Raw genomic sequence first — 14,440 nt, forward strand, 5'->3', positions numbered from 1 at the left:
GGTAAATACATTTGTTTTGACTACTTCGTTCATCCTTGAATGACTTTTCTAAACATACATCTTGATGTTGAAGGTTCAGAGGCCAAAATACTTCAGCTACAGAAATCCAGCATGTGTCTGATGCTTCCAGTTTCGCCTTGAGCGTGACATACATGTTACTGTGGCACCATGGCATACTTTTTATGATGGATACACGTAACTGTGGCACCATGGCATACTTTTTATGATGGATAGAAGAATGCCATTCCTATAAGAATCGCCTTAGTGCCAAAACATTTTTTTTGGCATTTTGGCATGATACTTATAAAAATATTGGACAAAGATGGCAGTATACTACGAGTACAATAAGGTAATGAACATTTCCTATAAGGAATTAAAATTAGGTTGGAAAATTAAAACAACCAATATAAATTTGTATATAAAACGTGATGACATATACACAATAATGTTCAACAATTAAGATATGTATAAACTAGCAATCTGGGAGTATTGCTTTCACAATAAATGTCCCCTGCGGTTATATGAGCTGTCACAAATATATATGCATCTATATCTAAGTCCACCACACAGGAAAAACACAGCCATACTTTTGTCGAAAGAAATCTAACTTTATAACTTGTCATGGTGAAACCATTTAGGTAGTCTGGTATGAATATACGATGAACTGTTTTCATGTCAAGTCTTGCCAAAAAAAATCTAATGTTCAAAAGTGAAAAAAGGGCCATAAATTTGTCGAAAATTGGTTAAACGGCCCAAAATTCGAACTTTATCTGTAACTTGTCACAGTGAAGCCATGATCCAACTGTCAGTTCCATAGGATGAATGATTTTGAAGACCTATAGTTTCACCGCTCAGTGCACCCATAGGGGACGAACAATTCCAAATAATAAATGGTCTCTGACATTTTTTGCGACATGGCCAAATTTATGTTTTATTACACATGTACACTCAAAGCGATATTTTTCTCCTTTCCTTTCAATATTGAGTGTTACTGCCAATGACATTCGTTAGTCTTTCATAATTCGTTGTTTTCATGTTTTATTTATTTATTTATTTATTATTATTTATTTATTTATTGTTTTTATTTAACACGGCATAATGGATCAGCAGCAAATTTCAATTGTCAACATGTGAAAAAAAGCCCAAAACCAGTACAAAAAATACAAAAACGGGAACAAGACATAAATCAAATGTACCTCTCCCTAATTCTTACAATAGAAAAACCATAGTACTCATAAACATGTTACTTGTGACCATTATGAAACTCTTGAAAATCAACATTGTTAATTTAGTACCAAATAAAAACGCGATACTCTAAATGATATTTATCTTAAATATGGAACTCAGACACAAAACCCTTCATCAATGATTGTCAGTCATAAGCTAATGATGAATATTGCGCTTTCTCTAAGGGCAACAGCTGGATTTGAGGTCAGAATAGTTTGTAAAAATGCTCAAGTTACATAAAAGGTATCAATATGGAGGTTTATATATTTGTAGAATACGTTTAAAATTTTGCTGGGACTAAAATTTGGTTCTCTGCACATGCAATATTAGAAAAGAATACAGGTAACTGGTCATTTTGAGAACTCTTACCATATTGTCCAAACTGTGATCGTACAGTGGATATAGCAAAGAAAGTAATGCATACAAAATGAAGAAGTCGCATACAACAGAAAAAAAAAGAAAAACAAGTAAGGACACATATACTTGAAGGATACATGAAAAATAACAAGTACTACACAAAGAACATACTCCTTACAGCGCATGCGCCGCTCAATGCCACCACTTACAAATTTGTATAGGAATGTTGAACAAGCCCGACGTCACTGAGGTCGTGGTTATGAGACAGACTGTGAATGTCAGAAAACACAAACAATCTGCCTCAACCCTTGCCTACATTTATATACCTGGTACACACCATGCATTGCCTTTAATATCTAAACTGTGTACATGATCCTAACGAACACTTGGACAATTTTATTTATAATTGCTGATTAAACAGGTCCACGCCAGGACAAAAAAAGCTGAGGCTCACAAGCGCTCCAAAAGTCAAGCTGGTGTAGTGATGCGAATGATGTAAAGCAAGTGTGTAGATAGCGACACAGGCCCTGTAAGGTTTATGTGAAACGCAGAGTCTGATTTTCTAGAAACCTATGGCAAAAATTAAGAATTCTTTTTTCACTTTTGAGGTATTTTTATATTTCTTAATAATCCCTACTAGACTCGGAAATTTCCGCATCAATGAATTTACTTGGAACACGGGACGAGCTTCGGACTTTCTCCACCTAACAAATTTGTTTTGACAGCTCTCATCGTTGGCGTCACTACAGCGGGCTACTTTATTTTCCGACTGTCTGCTGGGACCTTAAGAAAACTGTAGTATAAAGCTATTTTTGCGCCCTAAGAAGAAAGCTGAGAAGCTTTTTGAACATTCATATGTTAGGCCACTTCATATAATCTGTATTAAGAAATCAAAAAGGCATTTCATGCACCCTTTAAGCAATTCTGATACTTCTGCAGACAATTTGCGGTCTTCTTTAAAATATTTGTCTACAGATCTGTCAGAAGATAGATCTGTCAGAAGATAGATCTGTCAGAGGATAGATCTGAAAAGTAAACATGAAAATTCAACGCCCAATTTTTTTGAAACCAATAAAAGACACAAGGTATGTGTTATGATGACAATGCCCAGACAACTGAATTTTGAGAGGAATTTCGTATTCCAGATATGATTTTTGTGTTGTTACAGCATACCAAAGATTCAAATTCCAGATACGATATGATTTACATCTGCAGTTATACCATGCCAATGATATGAATAATTGTGACCATGACAGGCATACAGTCTATCACAATGCTACATAACACAATGTTCATCTTACACATTATTTATACTTCTTTTTCAGAAGCTAACAAACATTCAGTTTCTTACCTTCAAATGTTAAAAACTGGACGGTTTAGGTAACAGACATACATCATACATCCAAACATTACAAATAAGACCTTATCACTTCCAGTGTTTACGATACCTTAATCTGGCTGGTACACATTACATACTCCTATCACTTAAACAATTTCACAGTGTTTCCAATGACGTATCAGATAAAAGTCCAGAGATAAGGACTATTTTGAGAACATTTATTAAAATTTTGGTCCTTTCTACTTAAATGACCACTGTGAAATTTTAATACAAGAATAAAACTTAATCAAATTCACATAAATAATCCTAGATGAACAAGTTAACAAACAAGCACACAATATCTCAACTTTAAAACTCATTCAACCAGGTTCAGGAAAAGTCTACAATATACAGTGTATATTGTTGATTCAGCCGGTCTATAGTCATTGTGGCGATAAAGTGTGGGCCAATTTTAGCCAATAAGTGTGTGATTATTTTAAAGAAACAAGCAAGTACTTTACATACATGTACCAGCTGCAATGTGATATGACAATAATATATGTACAACTGTTAATTCTGCATAGTTTTTTTTTTTTTTACCTAACATTTTTTCCACAGATTTACCTTTCATACTGATTGTACAACCATTTATGGAGTATAACATTTCATGCATTTTGGCAATAGTTCAAATAACACCATAACCATACCTTAATCTAGGAGGTAGATGTATCACTACATTTATCAGGGCGGTGGGTACTAAGCTAGTTAAATAATAATAAATAGTTAAAATAAAGTGTTTGCTATAGGGAAAATATTTGAACTAATTTTAACATGAATACTCTTTATCAAAAGAGAGGTGGACTTTTTGTATGAATACGACCATGCAAATGAACTAACCATGCTTGAATAGTGCCATTCCAGTAATAATCCTGTTAAGATGCAAGTACAGTCTATTGTAGTATACTAAAACAGACTCTTTAAATACAAATGGAACTTAATTTCACTTTCAAAATAAAAAAAAATATTCTTGATTTCTTCACATATTCAACATATTAAAGAGAATAAAAGAAATTTATGTATTTGACCAGGTTTAAGGATATTGCCATGAGTATTGCTCTCTAAAGACACCAACAAACTTATAATGAAGAATTTTCTATACCGTATATACCACAACAGCATTTCATCCTCCTTGCTTCAACTAAATGTATGAACAGGTAATTGGTAATAATGAAAGATCAATAATAATAGCCAGTGATTCCAGTCATAAATATCTTTTTCAACACATTTACCCAACCTTCATGGATTACGCATGGATATGAGACAATGCAAGCACTTTCTGTACATTTTCTACCAGCAAGATCTGTGTAAAATGTCCTATAAATCATGCAAGAAAAATTGATATTTAATATCCACAAAGAATGTTGAAAGGGATAAACAGAGAAATAAATACAAAACAGGTCAACATTTAACACAAAGACTACAATATGCACTGGAAACTTCACAAAAACAAAAATTAAAAATTCCATATGCTGTGTAGATTTGTACTCAGCTGTTTCTGTAAATAAACCTACTCTAATTGGCACAACGTGGTAGCATAATAACTTTTCCATGAGACATACTATAGTCTACTTGTTCTGCTATGTGTCAACAAGACGCTCCCTAATTTCACCCTGCAGAGATTCAGAATGTGAGTATCGGCCATCTGAATCGTCATCATTGGCCAGAAGGCAATGAGCATCATCTGTCTTAGCAAGTTTGTGATAATATTTCACCCTGTCTGAGGATTTGAAAAACTTCATGGTAGCCTCAGGATCGCTGTTTGTATCCACCAGAACAGACTTGCGAATTTTCCTCTTCAAGAAGTTGTCAACTACCCAGAAGATAAAAGCCTGAATAAAGAAATAAGGCATCAGTTTAGAAAACAAATGGCAAAACTGACAGTAACTAGATGAGATTTACCTAATCTGACTTCAACCTAGGGAACAAAACAAGAACCACAGAGAACACAAAAATAATGATTATTTATTCATTTACATGGATTTAATTCCTGGCACAGATTAGTACATGATCACTACACAATTTCTGGTTTTCTTTTTTAAAGAGAAACACACTATTACATTTAAAATTTTTAGCTTACCAGTAGTTAGCACAAAAGGACTAGCAAAGGTTAGCAAAGCAAACATTTTTGCTCTTTACTTTGCTGTCTGTCCTAGAAATTTTGTAAATCCTTGTTCACTGCTCATGAAAATCAGTTATCTCTGTTAGAATCGAGATTACAAAGTATGGTACATGTCTTTAATTTTGCTCTTCTTTCTAACATTTTTTGCGTCCTGCCCTATCAAAGTTAAATATATATAAATATATATGTATTTACCTCCCTTTACAAGAGAGTAAAGTTGACAGACCAAGCTCCTGGAATTAATAGTTCCCGTCACAAACCCCATAAAAAAGGAATGGGTTGTCCTTTTCTTCATGTATTTAATTTTTTTTTTTTTACATTTTACATGGTCATCAACTTTGATTAGAAGCAAGTCTATCAAAGACTTCACAACTTGGGGACACATGTGCAAAACTTCAGCCAAATACATAAAGGACATGAATATTTTACCTTCACATGGACTCTAATATGCAAGAGACAGAAGGAGCATGTCATAAATTTTGGTGATTTTCGGTAATTAATTCAACACTGGAACATCCCCCTTATGTTATTATACTTTAACTGTATGCATATCCAGAGTTCAAAATACTTGTAGTACACTTGGACACACCGTCCCTAACATTTATTCTATTATAGACAAGTGATGAATTTTTTAAATTTTACTTTACAGTAAACACTTCAGCACAGAGTACCAATGATGGAGCATCCCCCTTGTGTCACTGTGATTTATATGTATGCAAAACCTAAGATGAATACATACAGTACTTTTTGAGACATCACCCCTAACATTTATCTTAACATTGATTCCAATACACTATAGGGTAACTTGTGAATATATGATTTACAGTAACTAGTATGAACACAAAACATCAAAAAGGAAGGTTATTGTGCTTCCATGTATAAAAAACCTGAGTCTAATAAGTTCAGTACTTTTTAAGATATCACCCCTAACGTTTTACCTTAACATTGTATTCAATCTTATTGGCCACTGAAACCAACACTCATGGTATAATATTATTTATGCCTGTTCACTGAACTTTACACAGGCTAACTAAAAATGACAATGAAAATAAATTTTCTTGCCACAACACACATTTTACTAACCAACAACTTAAGATTAAAAAAATTTAAAAATTAGGTGGTGGATAAAAGTCGGGAATCTGGCACATTAGTTTTCATTAATTCCTATTCACAGTAAACAGAGAACCTACATGTAAAAGCAAGCAACACTTACATTTACCACCAAAGGCACAATAAACACTGTAATCACCACCTCCAGATTCTTGCTCTTCACCCAGGACATCAGAAACTCTCTGACCTGTTGCATACAAGAACAAATGATGGTGATTATCACTCCAAATCCAATAGTATATTAGAGTCAAGCGTACAAAATACTTCGCTCATAACTTTAATGGAAACCCGTAAAAATACAAAGCTACATAATGCATAGATTACCAAACTCAATCCGTTTTTTTTTTTTTTTTTGCTCTTTTTTTGATGCATGGTTTCCTTTAATACTGTTAATACTCCTGCTACACATGTGGTCTTGTATATCTTTGGCAAGGACTCAATGTATTTATACTTACATCCACCCAAAAGTGAAACTGTACCAGCAAAGTCATAAGCACCTTTTCCACCAGCATGACAAGGATATAGAGCAGGCACTGGCCAAACCAGGCACGGCACATATTACAGTAGGGAGGCTTGCCTGGAAGGAAAATTACGTTGTGCTTGTGCATAAATATTTTCATTCCACATGTTTATACTGTCATTATTACCAGAGCTAGCACAAGGGGACCAACACGTATGTGTTTCAACATTTTAAATTTACACACCTTTCATGCTACCCGAGTGTGAAAGCTAAATGAACATGCACACAGATTTCCTTAGGTATTTATGTATCTGTAAGAACCAGAAGAAGAAAAAAAATACAAATTTCAAAATCATTCTTTATATTTTATGCTGTTTTGCTTTAAAAATAAACAATATTAAAAGCTGATGTGTACGGATGACTTGATTGTTGGCGCGACTGAAGTAAACATACATATACAATGTACCTAACGCAGACACTTTTACTTCAAGAAAGCCCTTTTTTCTTGGCAATGAAAATATGAATAGGTCAAACACAGGCATTCATAAAGATTTAATCAAAAGTACATGTATGTGTGTGATTTAATAAATCAACATCTTTCTTACCATATTCTCCAAACCGAAGAGAATCCCAGCCCTTCTTTATAACAATATACTGGCACAATTTCAGCCCTATGTATATGATGATCAAACCAATGGTGGAATCCAATAGGAAGCTCACAAAATACCTGTTGAACAAATAAACAGTACAAATGGTATTAAATTTCATGAAACAAACAGTACCCATAATAATATCTTCATAAACAGTCCTTGAGAGTAAAAATGGTAAATAGAGAACACATCAGCCTATTTATTAATGTCTGGAGCCAAAACTGTCATAACTGTCAACTATAATGCTAATGAAGAACTTATGCATCTGAATCCTGAGAAGCTGCTTGCTGACCTGATCCTTTACTGTCACCAAGGGCTCAAAAGTATCAACAGCAGAACACTTTGCATGTTATTCTTTTCTGAAATACACCTATGTAGACAGATCCTTTGTTTACATTGTGACAGGATTACTGTAGTCATTTTGGCACAATGTTTCCATGCAGAACGACAGTCAGTAACCCACTGAAACCATCTCTCTAGATTTGTTTAAATGTATTTATGTACGCTTGAGGTTTTACATCACATTGAATTAACTAATCCCTAAAAATTTTCAGTCACAACGTGTTGTCATTAGGTGTGTTTATATACTGTAACTTCTTGTCCATGCCGCCACAGAAGTATCATGCCCAAGACATCAGACATGACACTCCACTCAGTCATATCTTATTGTCACGTTCTGCTTTCTTGCTTTAACCTCACATATTTTAAGTCTTTGGTATGACCCGATCCAGGTTTGATCCCAGATCTCTCGTCTTCGAGGCAGAAACCCTAACCATTTAGTCAATGAAGGTGTCTAGTGCTGCTTCCACTACATGAACATGTAAGAAATAAAATGTTGCTAAATAACACCTGCCAAGGCTGAAAATTTGCTGATCTGCAAGAACAAATACTGGGTATCATGTCATGATGAAAGGAATAATACACTGTAAATCTTTGACACAGGACTGGTTTGAACACTACATGGATGGAAACATGGTGTCTGTCAATGCTGATGATGGATCAAAGTCAAAGCCAGGATCACAAAGATCAGCAAATCATCAGAAATTGATATTCCTTTAGCAAAGAACATAGTTCATGGGGCATGCAAGGCAGGTGGACCAAAAGCAAGAGACTAGGCAGCAATATTTTACATGTTAACTTTATCAGTGTCACATTGACATGACCACTACCATTCAATACGCTTTTGTGCCAGTGGCAATATTTTTGACAGCTAGCGTGCAGACATCAAAATGTGTCGAGATATTCCCTTATTTAGACAGTCAATCTGGAAATTGAGGTGACTGAACCAAAACCTTGTGAGTACTAAATCTGGTTAATTACGAAAGAAAGAAAGTAGGTGTTGTGTACTTATTGTCATGTCCATACCAGCTTTCATCAACTTTTTATTGAATCCCCATAAACCTTACCTAACTTGGCAGCAGAACAATACACCTTGCTAACAAATTCAGACGGGGGCTGTCATACAGCCTAAACAGAATTAATTTTTGTGTAAATTTAGTATCTCACACATCTGTAATTACATGTAATATAATAGCAATGTGAAAACAGACTGACTTTAATCTTTTAAGTAAGTTTCATTAATCTATATTTATGCTATTAACTTTTGCTATGAACTTTGTTGTCTACATCAGGAAGCTCAAACATGTAAAATGTTGAGATAAAAGCAATGTCTCTGACAACTGGCAATCACATTCGAATATGTAACATACATCTACATATGACTCTAAGAGAAAGAAATTTACATTTAATAAGCAGAATTAAAATTTTCCTTTATATCACCAATAGTTTGAACACCTATTCACAACTTTTTAAACAGAAGTTGTCTGAAAGGTCACCTTGCACTTTTTACAACTAAACTGTTCACTATATCCCTGGTGTTGTTTGCAAAGGTCTAGAATTAAAATAACAACAGTTCTTCTGTTTTCTGTTGGTAAAAGTAACTACAAGTCTACATACAACTAAAACTTTTGGTCTTTCCTATTTACAATGCAAAATCATTAACCTGGCCTATTACTGACATTTTTAATATTCTCTGACCTTTGAAGAATAGTTTTCAGAAGAAAAAAAGAACATCATTACTGCCTTATGAGATCACCACATTTCTAGTATAATCAAGAGACTAATGTAACATTATAAATCTGATAATAAAGACATTCAGTTTTTGAGATCTCACCATGTACACGGATCTCCTGTAAAAACATCAGCCAAAAAAAGGTTGGCAAAGTGGATCACAGCAGCTCCAATGGCCTGCTTGGAAGTGTCGTAAAACCTGCAAAAGATTATTACAATAACTTTAAAACATTGTACTATTGCTGTAACAACAGATTACCTCCATAATTTTGAGATTTATAGATTCCTTACTTTTCTCAACATATTTATAAAAATAAACGTTTTAAAATATGTTAAGTTTCTCATTTACATACACATGTTGAGGTTTCTTGTCTCTCATGTTAGACTCATATTAATATTTATTATTCATTAAGAGCATGCATGCCCCATGAAACATCTCCTGAATACAGAAATGTCCTCATATCACCAAGATTGGTAACTGAGCATGGGTTGTGGAAATTGTGTAAAGACCTTTGTCACTGTGAGTAGGTGAGTGAGTGCTTGGGATTTAATGTTGTACTCAACAATATTTAGTCAGGAATCCTCAGAGTGCATGTAATGTGCCTCCTTGTTGCAGGGCGGATTTCCACAACCTCTTTATCTAGTGCTGCTTAAAAGAGACAACTTACCGAAGGCAAGTAAATTGCCCCGCACATGCCATTATACTGATATGAGTCAACCAGTCCTTGCACTATCCCCTTATTGTTAAACGCCAAGCGAAGAAGATACAACTTCCTCTTTTATGGTCTCAGTTGTGACCCAACCCGGGATTGACCCTGGATCCACCGCCCTCGTCTTCACTGTCAAGATGTATTTTACTTCACTTTAATGAATAACGGTATAAAAGTTCCATCAATATACAGCAAGCTAAGACAATGTAGTAAACTAAGATAGATATAACATAAATAACATTACCATATAATCCATGTCCTTCTTTCATGTTTTGGTTCACAGCACCTTTTAACTGTAACAAAAAATTTTTTTGTAAATAAAATTAATGGTAATAATAATAAAAGAAAAACAACAGGTGTCCAATAGGTAAAACCAGCATGCATCCTTAATAACTAAAATAATAATCAAACAAAGATAGGAGTTCAGGCAGTGCACCCATGAAAATGTCACTCTGCCAACAAGTTTGGATATTTCTTCTTGAAGTTCATTATTCATTTGGGAGCTTTGCCTCACAGTGAGTTACCTGCTTAAATCTGCAAGAATCTGCTATTGATTAAAAAATCAGTTAAGTAGCTTGATGAAAGCCCTAGGACTGAAAGTTTTTATGAAACAAATGTATCAAAAGTTTAAATAACTATAAATTAATTTTCAAAATGCACTGTGAAACTGACTGTGTAAAATCTCTGATTGAATGTGAACAAATCACATATTTATGAATACTGCCAATTTTACCAAGCTTTGTATATGCTGATACTGCTGACGCCTGTTTATTGGATTTATTTATTTCATCAGCGTTTTATGTCATACTCAAAAATACAGCAGTGGCCAGCATTTTTGGGAAGAAACTGTAGGCAGGATTATCCACTAACAGAAGATTTTAGAATGTCTCAAGGCCCTGCCCATTTTTCACATCCCATTAGCATGAGTGAACACAACCAACCAGTATCCATACTTCATGTAAACAATGGTGGCTGGGATATGGACCACAATCCTTTGTCAGGGACTTGACAATATCCCACAAAGATAGTTAACTAAATAAATAAATAAACTGAAGTCTTTTTTCCTTAATTTAAAATTCAGATATATGTATAGCTTGACATCTACACTGTAGCATGATTTCTTGGCTGCACTCTTTTTTTTATTCCCATAAAAAGACCTTGAAATGTCTTTTGCAAAGATGTTGGAAACAACTACAGAGTGCACTATTTATCACGTAACAGTAATATCATTTGAATTAAAACATCAGAAATTGGAATTAAACGGGCAAATTTGAGCTGAAAATAAATGGCTCACTCTAGCACTTGTTGAATATACTTTAACATTATTCTACTCAACCATTCTGCTTACAGAAAATGCAGATGTAAGTTGGAGTATTAAAAAGTGAGAGACTACACAACCCTAAACATACTTACCCAGACTGTAATATATAAATAAAAGCAGAGCTCATCTAAACAATCTTTTACATGAATTATTATTGCATGTATATAGGAAATTTGAAGCCCTACTATAGGCCAACAGCTAGTTGTTTAACTAGTTCCAGGTTTGGGTGAAAAAGATGGGTCTTTGCTCAGTTATGAATCACCCATTCAATGCTGCTGCCAGATGCAATAGGAGTGATCTCCCTTTAGTCTGAGTTCAGAAAATACTGTCAGTGAAGAGGCACACTTGCAGAAACAAGTTACAAATTAGTTATGGAGTGGGGTACTTCTGAGATCAAGCAGCATGAGTGTGTCAAAATGTGTGAAATTGATGGTAAGGAGCATTTACAGCATCTTCACACCCATATTAAACCTTTCCTATCATAAACCAATGTCAACTCGGTGGCCCTCATAAGCATCTAACCTGTTCTGAGTTCCGCCGCACAAAAATCACTCATGGAAACTGTACAAAACACCACCCCCCACTGCGACCAAAAACCATCTCTCGCTATTCCGATCACTTATGACAAACGAAATTGACAAAGGAAATTGACCTAAATGCTTTGAGATTAAGACCTCTGCCAGCCTCAAACTGATGGGTGACTAAACTTGCCTAATGTTACTGCCATGAGTGCCAAAGGTATTATTCACTCTAATGACCTAATTTTTTTGTGCTCACAATGATCTTGAGCCTTGTATCAGAACGAGACAGCCACCAGAGTGCGCAACTAACAACATATAAGGTTTGTTTCTCCATCATTGTTGTACATGTTCTATTAACCCCTGTCCATTAAACAGCTGGAATTCTGCATAAATGAATGACATCCTCATGCTGACAGTGTGAACCAAAATCGAATGGTGAATTCTGAATTGGTAAAATCCAGTAGTGTGCTACTAAGGGCAGTAAGTAATGATTTGAACACGATAGCCAAAAGCAACAAATTTTCAGCATATTGCTTTTTTATTTTATTATTCTTATTATCTTTGTGGTAGCTGATTAACTCGGGCAGGTGTCCTGGAACTTGTTAAAAACTGGTTAGAAAGGTGTATAGTACGAATTAGTACAAATCTATTTTCGACAAATTCTGATATTACCTACATCAACATTTAATTGTTAAATTAAAAAGCCCTGTAGGTCCATTCCGCAAGGCACGTTACAGAACAAAGTGGGCTGTTAAATCCACCCCCAAACTACAGCACCCCCCAATTTCTTGTGTGCTTTAATGAGAATAGCTCCTTTATTACCGCTCCTGCATGTGTAAATCCATTCCCGAGTCGAAATGTTGTTGAAATACACAGAAATATTTCCTTGTTGCTTGTCAAAATAACTTTGTCCTGTCTAGCTGCTGAATGTAACACTCTGTATTGAGCAACACGAAGTGTTGGGAGAGTTATTGGAATAACTACTTCTAATGTGTTGGACTGATGGTAAGCCACATTTAACGCATATTGACACACGCATCAAATCTTCCCTAGCATAAATCGATGTCAACCAAGTGGTCCCCATAATCAAACAACCTGTTCTGAGTCTCGTCAAACAAAAAACGATCCATGACAACCGCACAAATTCACAAAATAAATACATTTTCAGACACTACACCCATTGTGGACGCCATCTCGTTCTGAGTGAGTGAGTGCTTGGGGTTTAACTTGGTACTTCATTCAGTCATATGACGACGAAGGAACACTTGGAGTGCATGTAATGTGTCTCCTTGTTGCTGGACAGATATCCAACGCTCTTTTATCTAAGGCTGCTTCACTGAGACGCCTTACTAAAGGCAAGAAAGTCGCCATTTTTCTGATAAGGGTCAAGCAGTCGTTGCACTATTCCCTTCATGCTGAAAGCCAAGCGAGGAAGTTACAACTTCCTCTTTTAAGCCGATGCTCTACCGTGGTATCGGAGCGTTCCATCTCGTTCTGATATTCGTACATACAAGTCACGTGATTGATGTAAGTGCAGAAAAACAATAAGCACGTCCAAGGGAGATAATACCTATGGCAACACTAGGCACGTCTAGTAATCCATTTGGCTAGTTGACTTCCCCTGTCGTCTATTCTCTTCAGTCTCGTTTGTTCTCGCAAGTGATCAAAATGGTGACAGACAGCTTACGGCCACTGTGGGGGTAGTGTCTCAAAATGTATTTATTCTGTGAATTTATGCAGTGTACTGAGTGATTGAAAATACCCATCTCTTCTCAGTCCACACCAGAAATCGGCATGTGCCACTGTTTTGGAGTGGGTATAATGGCCAACTTCGTGCTTCCAACAGCTTTTTGAATTCAGCCATAAAACGATCAGGCAGGTAAATATCAAAAATTGTTGAAAATAGACTTCAACGTTTAATTTCATTGAACTAAGTAGCCTACACACCAGAAGAAACAATAAGTAATGTCATGAGTTCTTACCTATAAGAACTTACCTATAAGTGACGTAAAAGCTAGAAAAGCTAATAATCCTTGGACAAGTAAACTAAGAGGGCCAACTAGAGAGCCATTCCCACAGTGGTTAAGTGGATCTGCATGTTCCCGACTTCTGTTGGCAAGTGAACCAAGCGACGTTGTTGTTGCATCAAGAGTGACAGTTCGAGAAATGTCAGGCTCATCGCCTGATACAAAAAATAACCCCTCTCCTAACGATCCCATTAGGATTAAACTCCTGTACACTACTTTCATTTCTTATGAGACATAAAACTGAAGAAGTTACTACAGAAGGCACACTTTTCTCAGAAACATCTTCCGCGAAAGGGATCCCTTTCACCTTCTCCTCTTGCTTTCGTAAAATAAATTGACACATGGCACAATGCGCATGCGCAGTAGTTGTCAATAATGTCACCAATTTTAGATGTTGTTTTCGGCTTCTACTGATATTGTCAACACACTTTGACAGTGCATTATCATAAAACAGGTAAAATCTAGCTTAAATAACACAACATAACTTTTA

The 14,440-nt window shown here is 35.4% G+C and overlaps 1 protein-coding gene across 1 annotated transcript; it reads right to left on the minus strand.

Annotated features, from left to right (window-relative positions):
* Positions 1-1,106: 1,106 nt before the first annotated feature.
* On the minus strand, positions 1,107-14,259 carry LOC135470310 (store-operated calcium entry regulator STIMATE-like). The gene is made up of 7 exons (XM_064749171.1): positions 13,920-14,259; positions 10,326-10,374; positions 9,475-9,570; positions 7,257-7,378; positions 6,647-6,768; positions 6,295-6,378; positions 1,107-4,791 (listed from the first exon to the last, which is right to left on the minus strand). Exons 1-7 carry the CDS (start codon positions 14,170-14,172, stop codon positions 4,540-4,542), a joined length of 978 nt encoding a protein of 325 aa, XP_064605241.1. The 5' UTR covers positions 14,173-14,259; the 3' UTR covers positions 1,107-4,539.
* Between the last annotated feature and the right edge of the window lie 181 nt (positions 14,260-14,440).

The sequence above is a fragment of the Liolophura sinensis genome, chromosome 7 (assembly GCF_032854445.1).
Source record: "Liolophura sinensis isolate JHLJ2023 chromosome 7, CUHK_Ljap_v2, whole genome shotgun sequence".
In the NCBI taxonomy this organism is placed as follows: domain Eukaryota; kingdom Metazoa; phylum Mollusca; class Polyplacophora; order Chitonida; family Chitonidae; genus Liolophura; species Liolophura sinensis.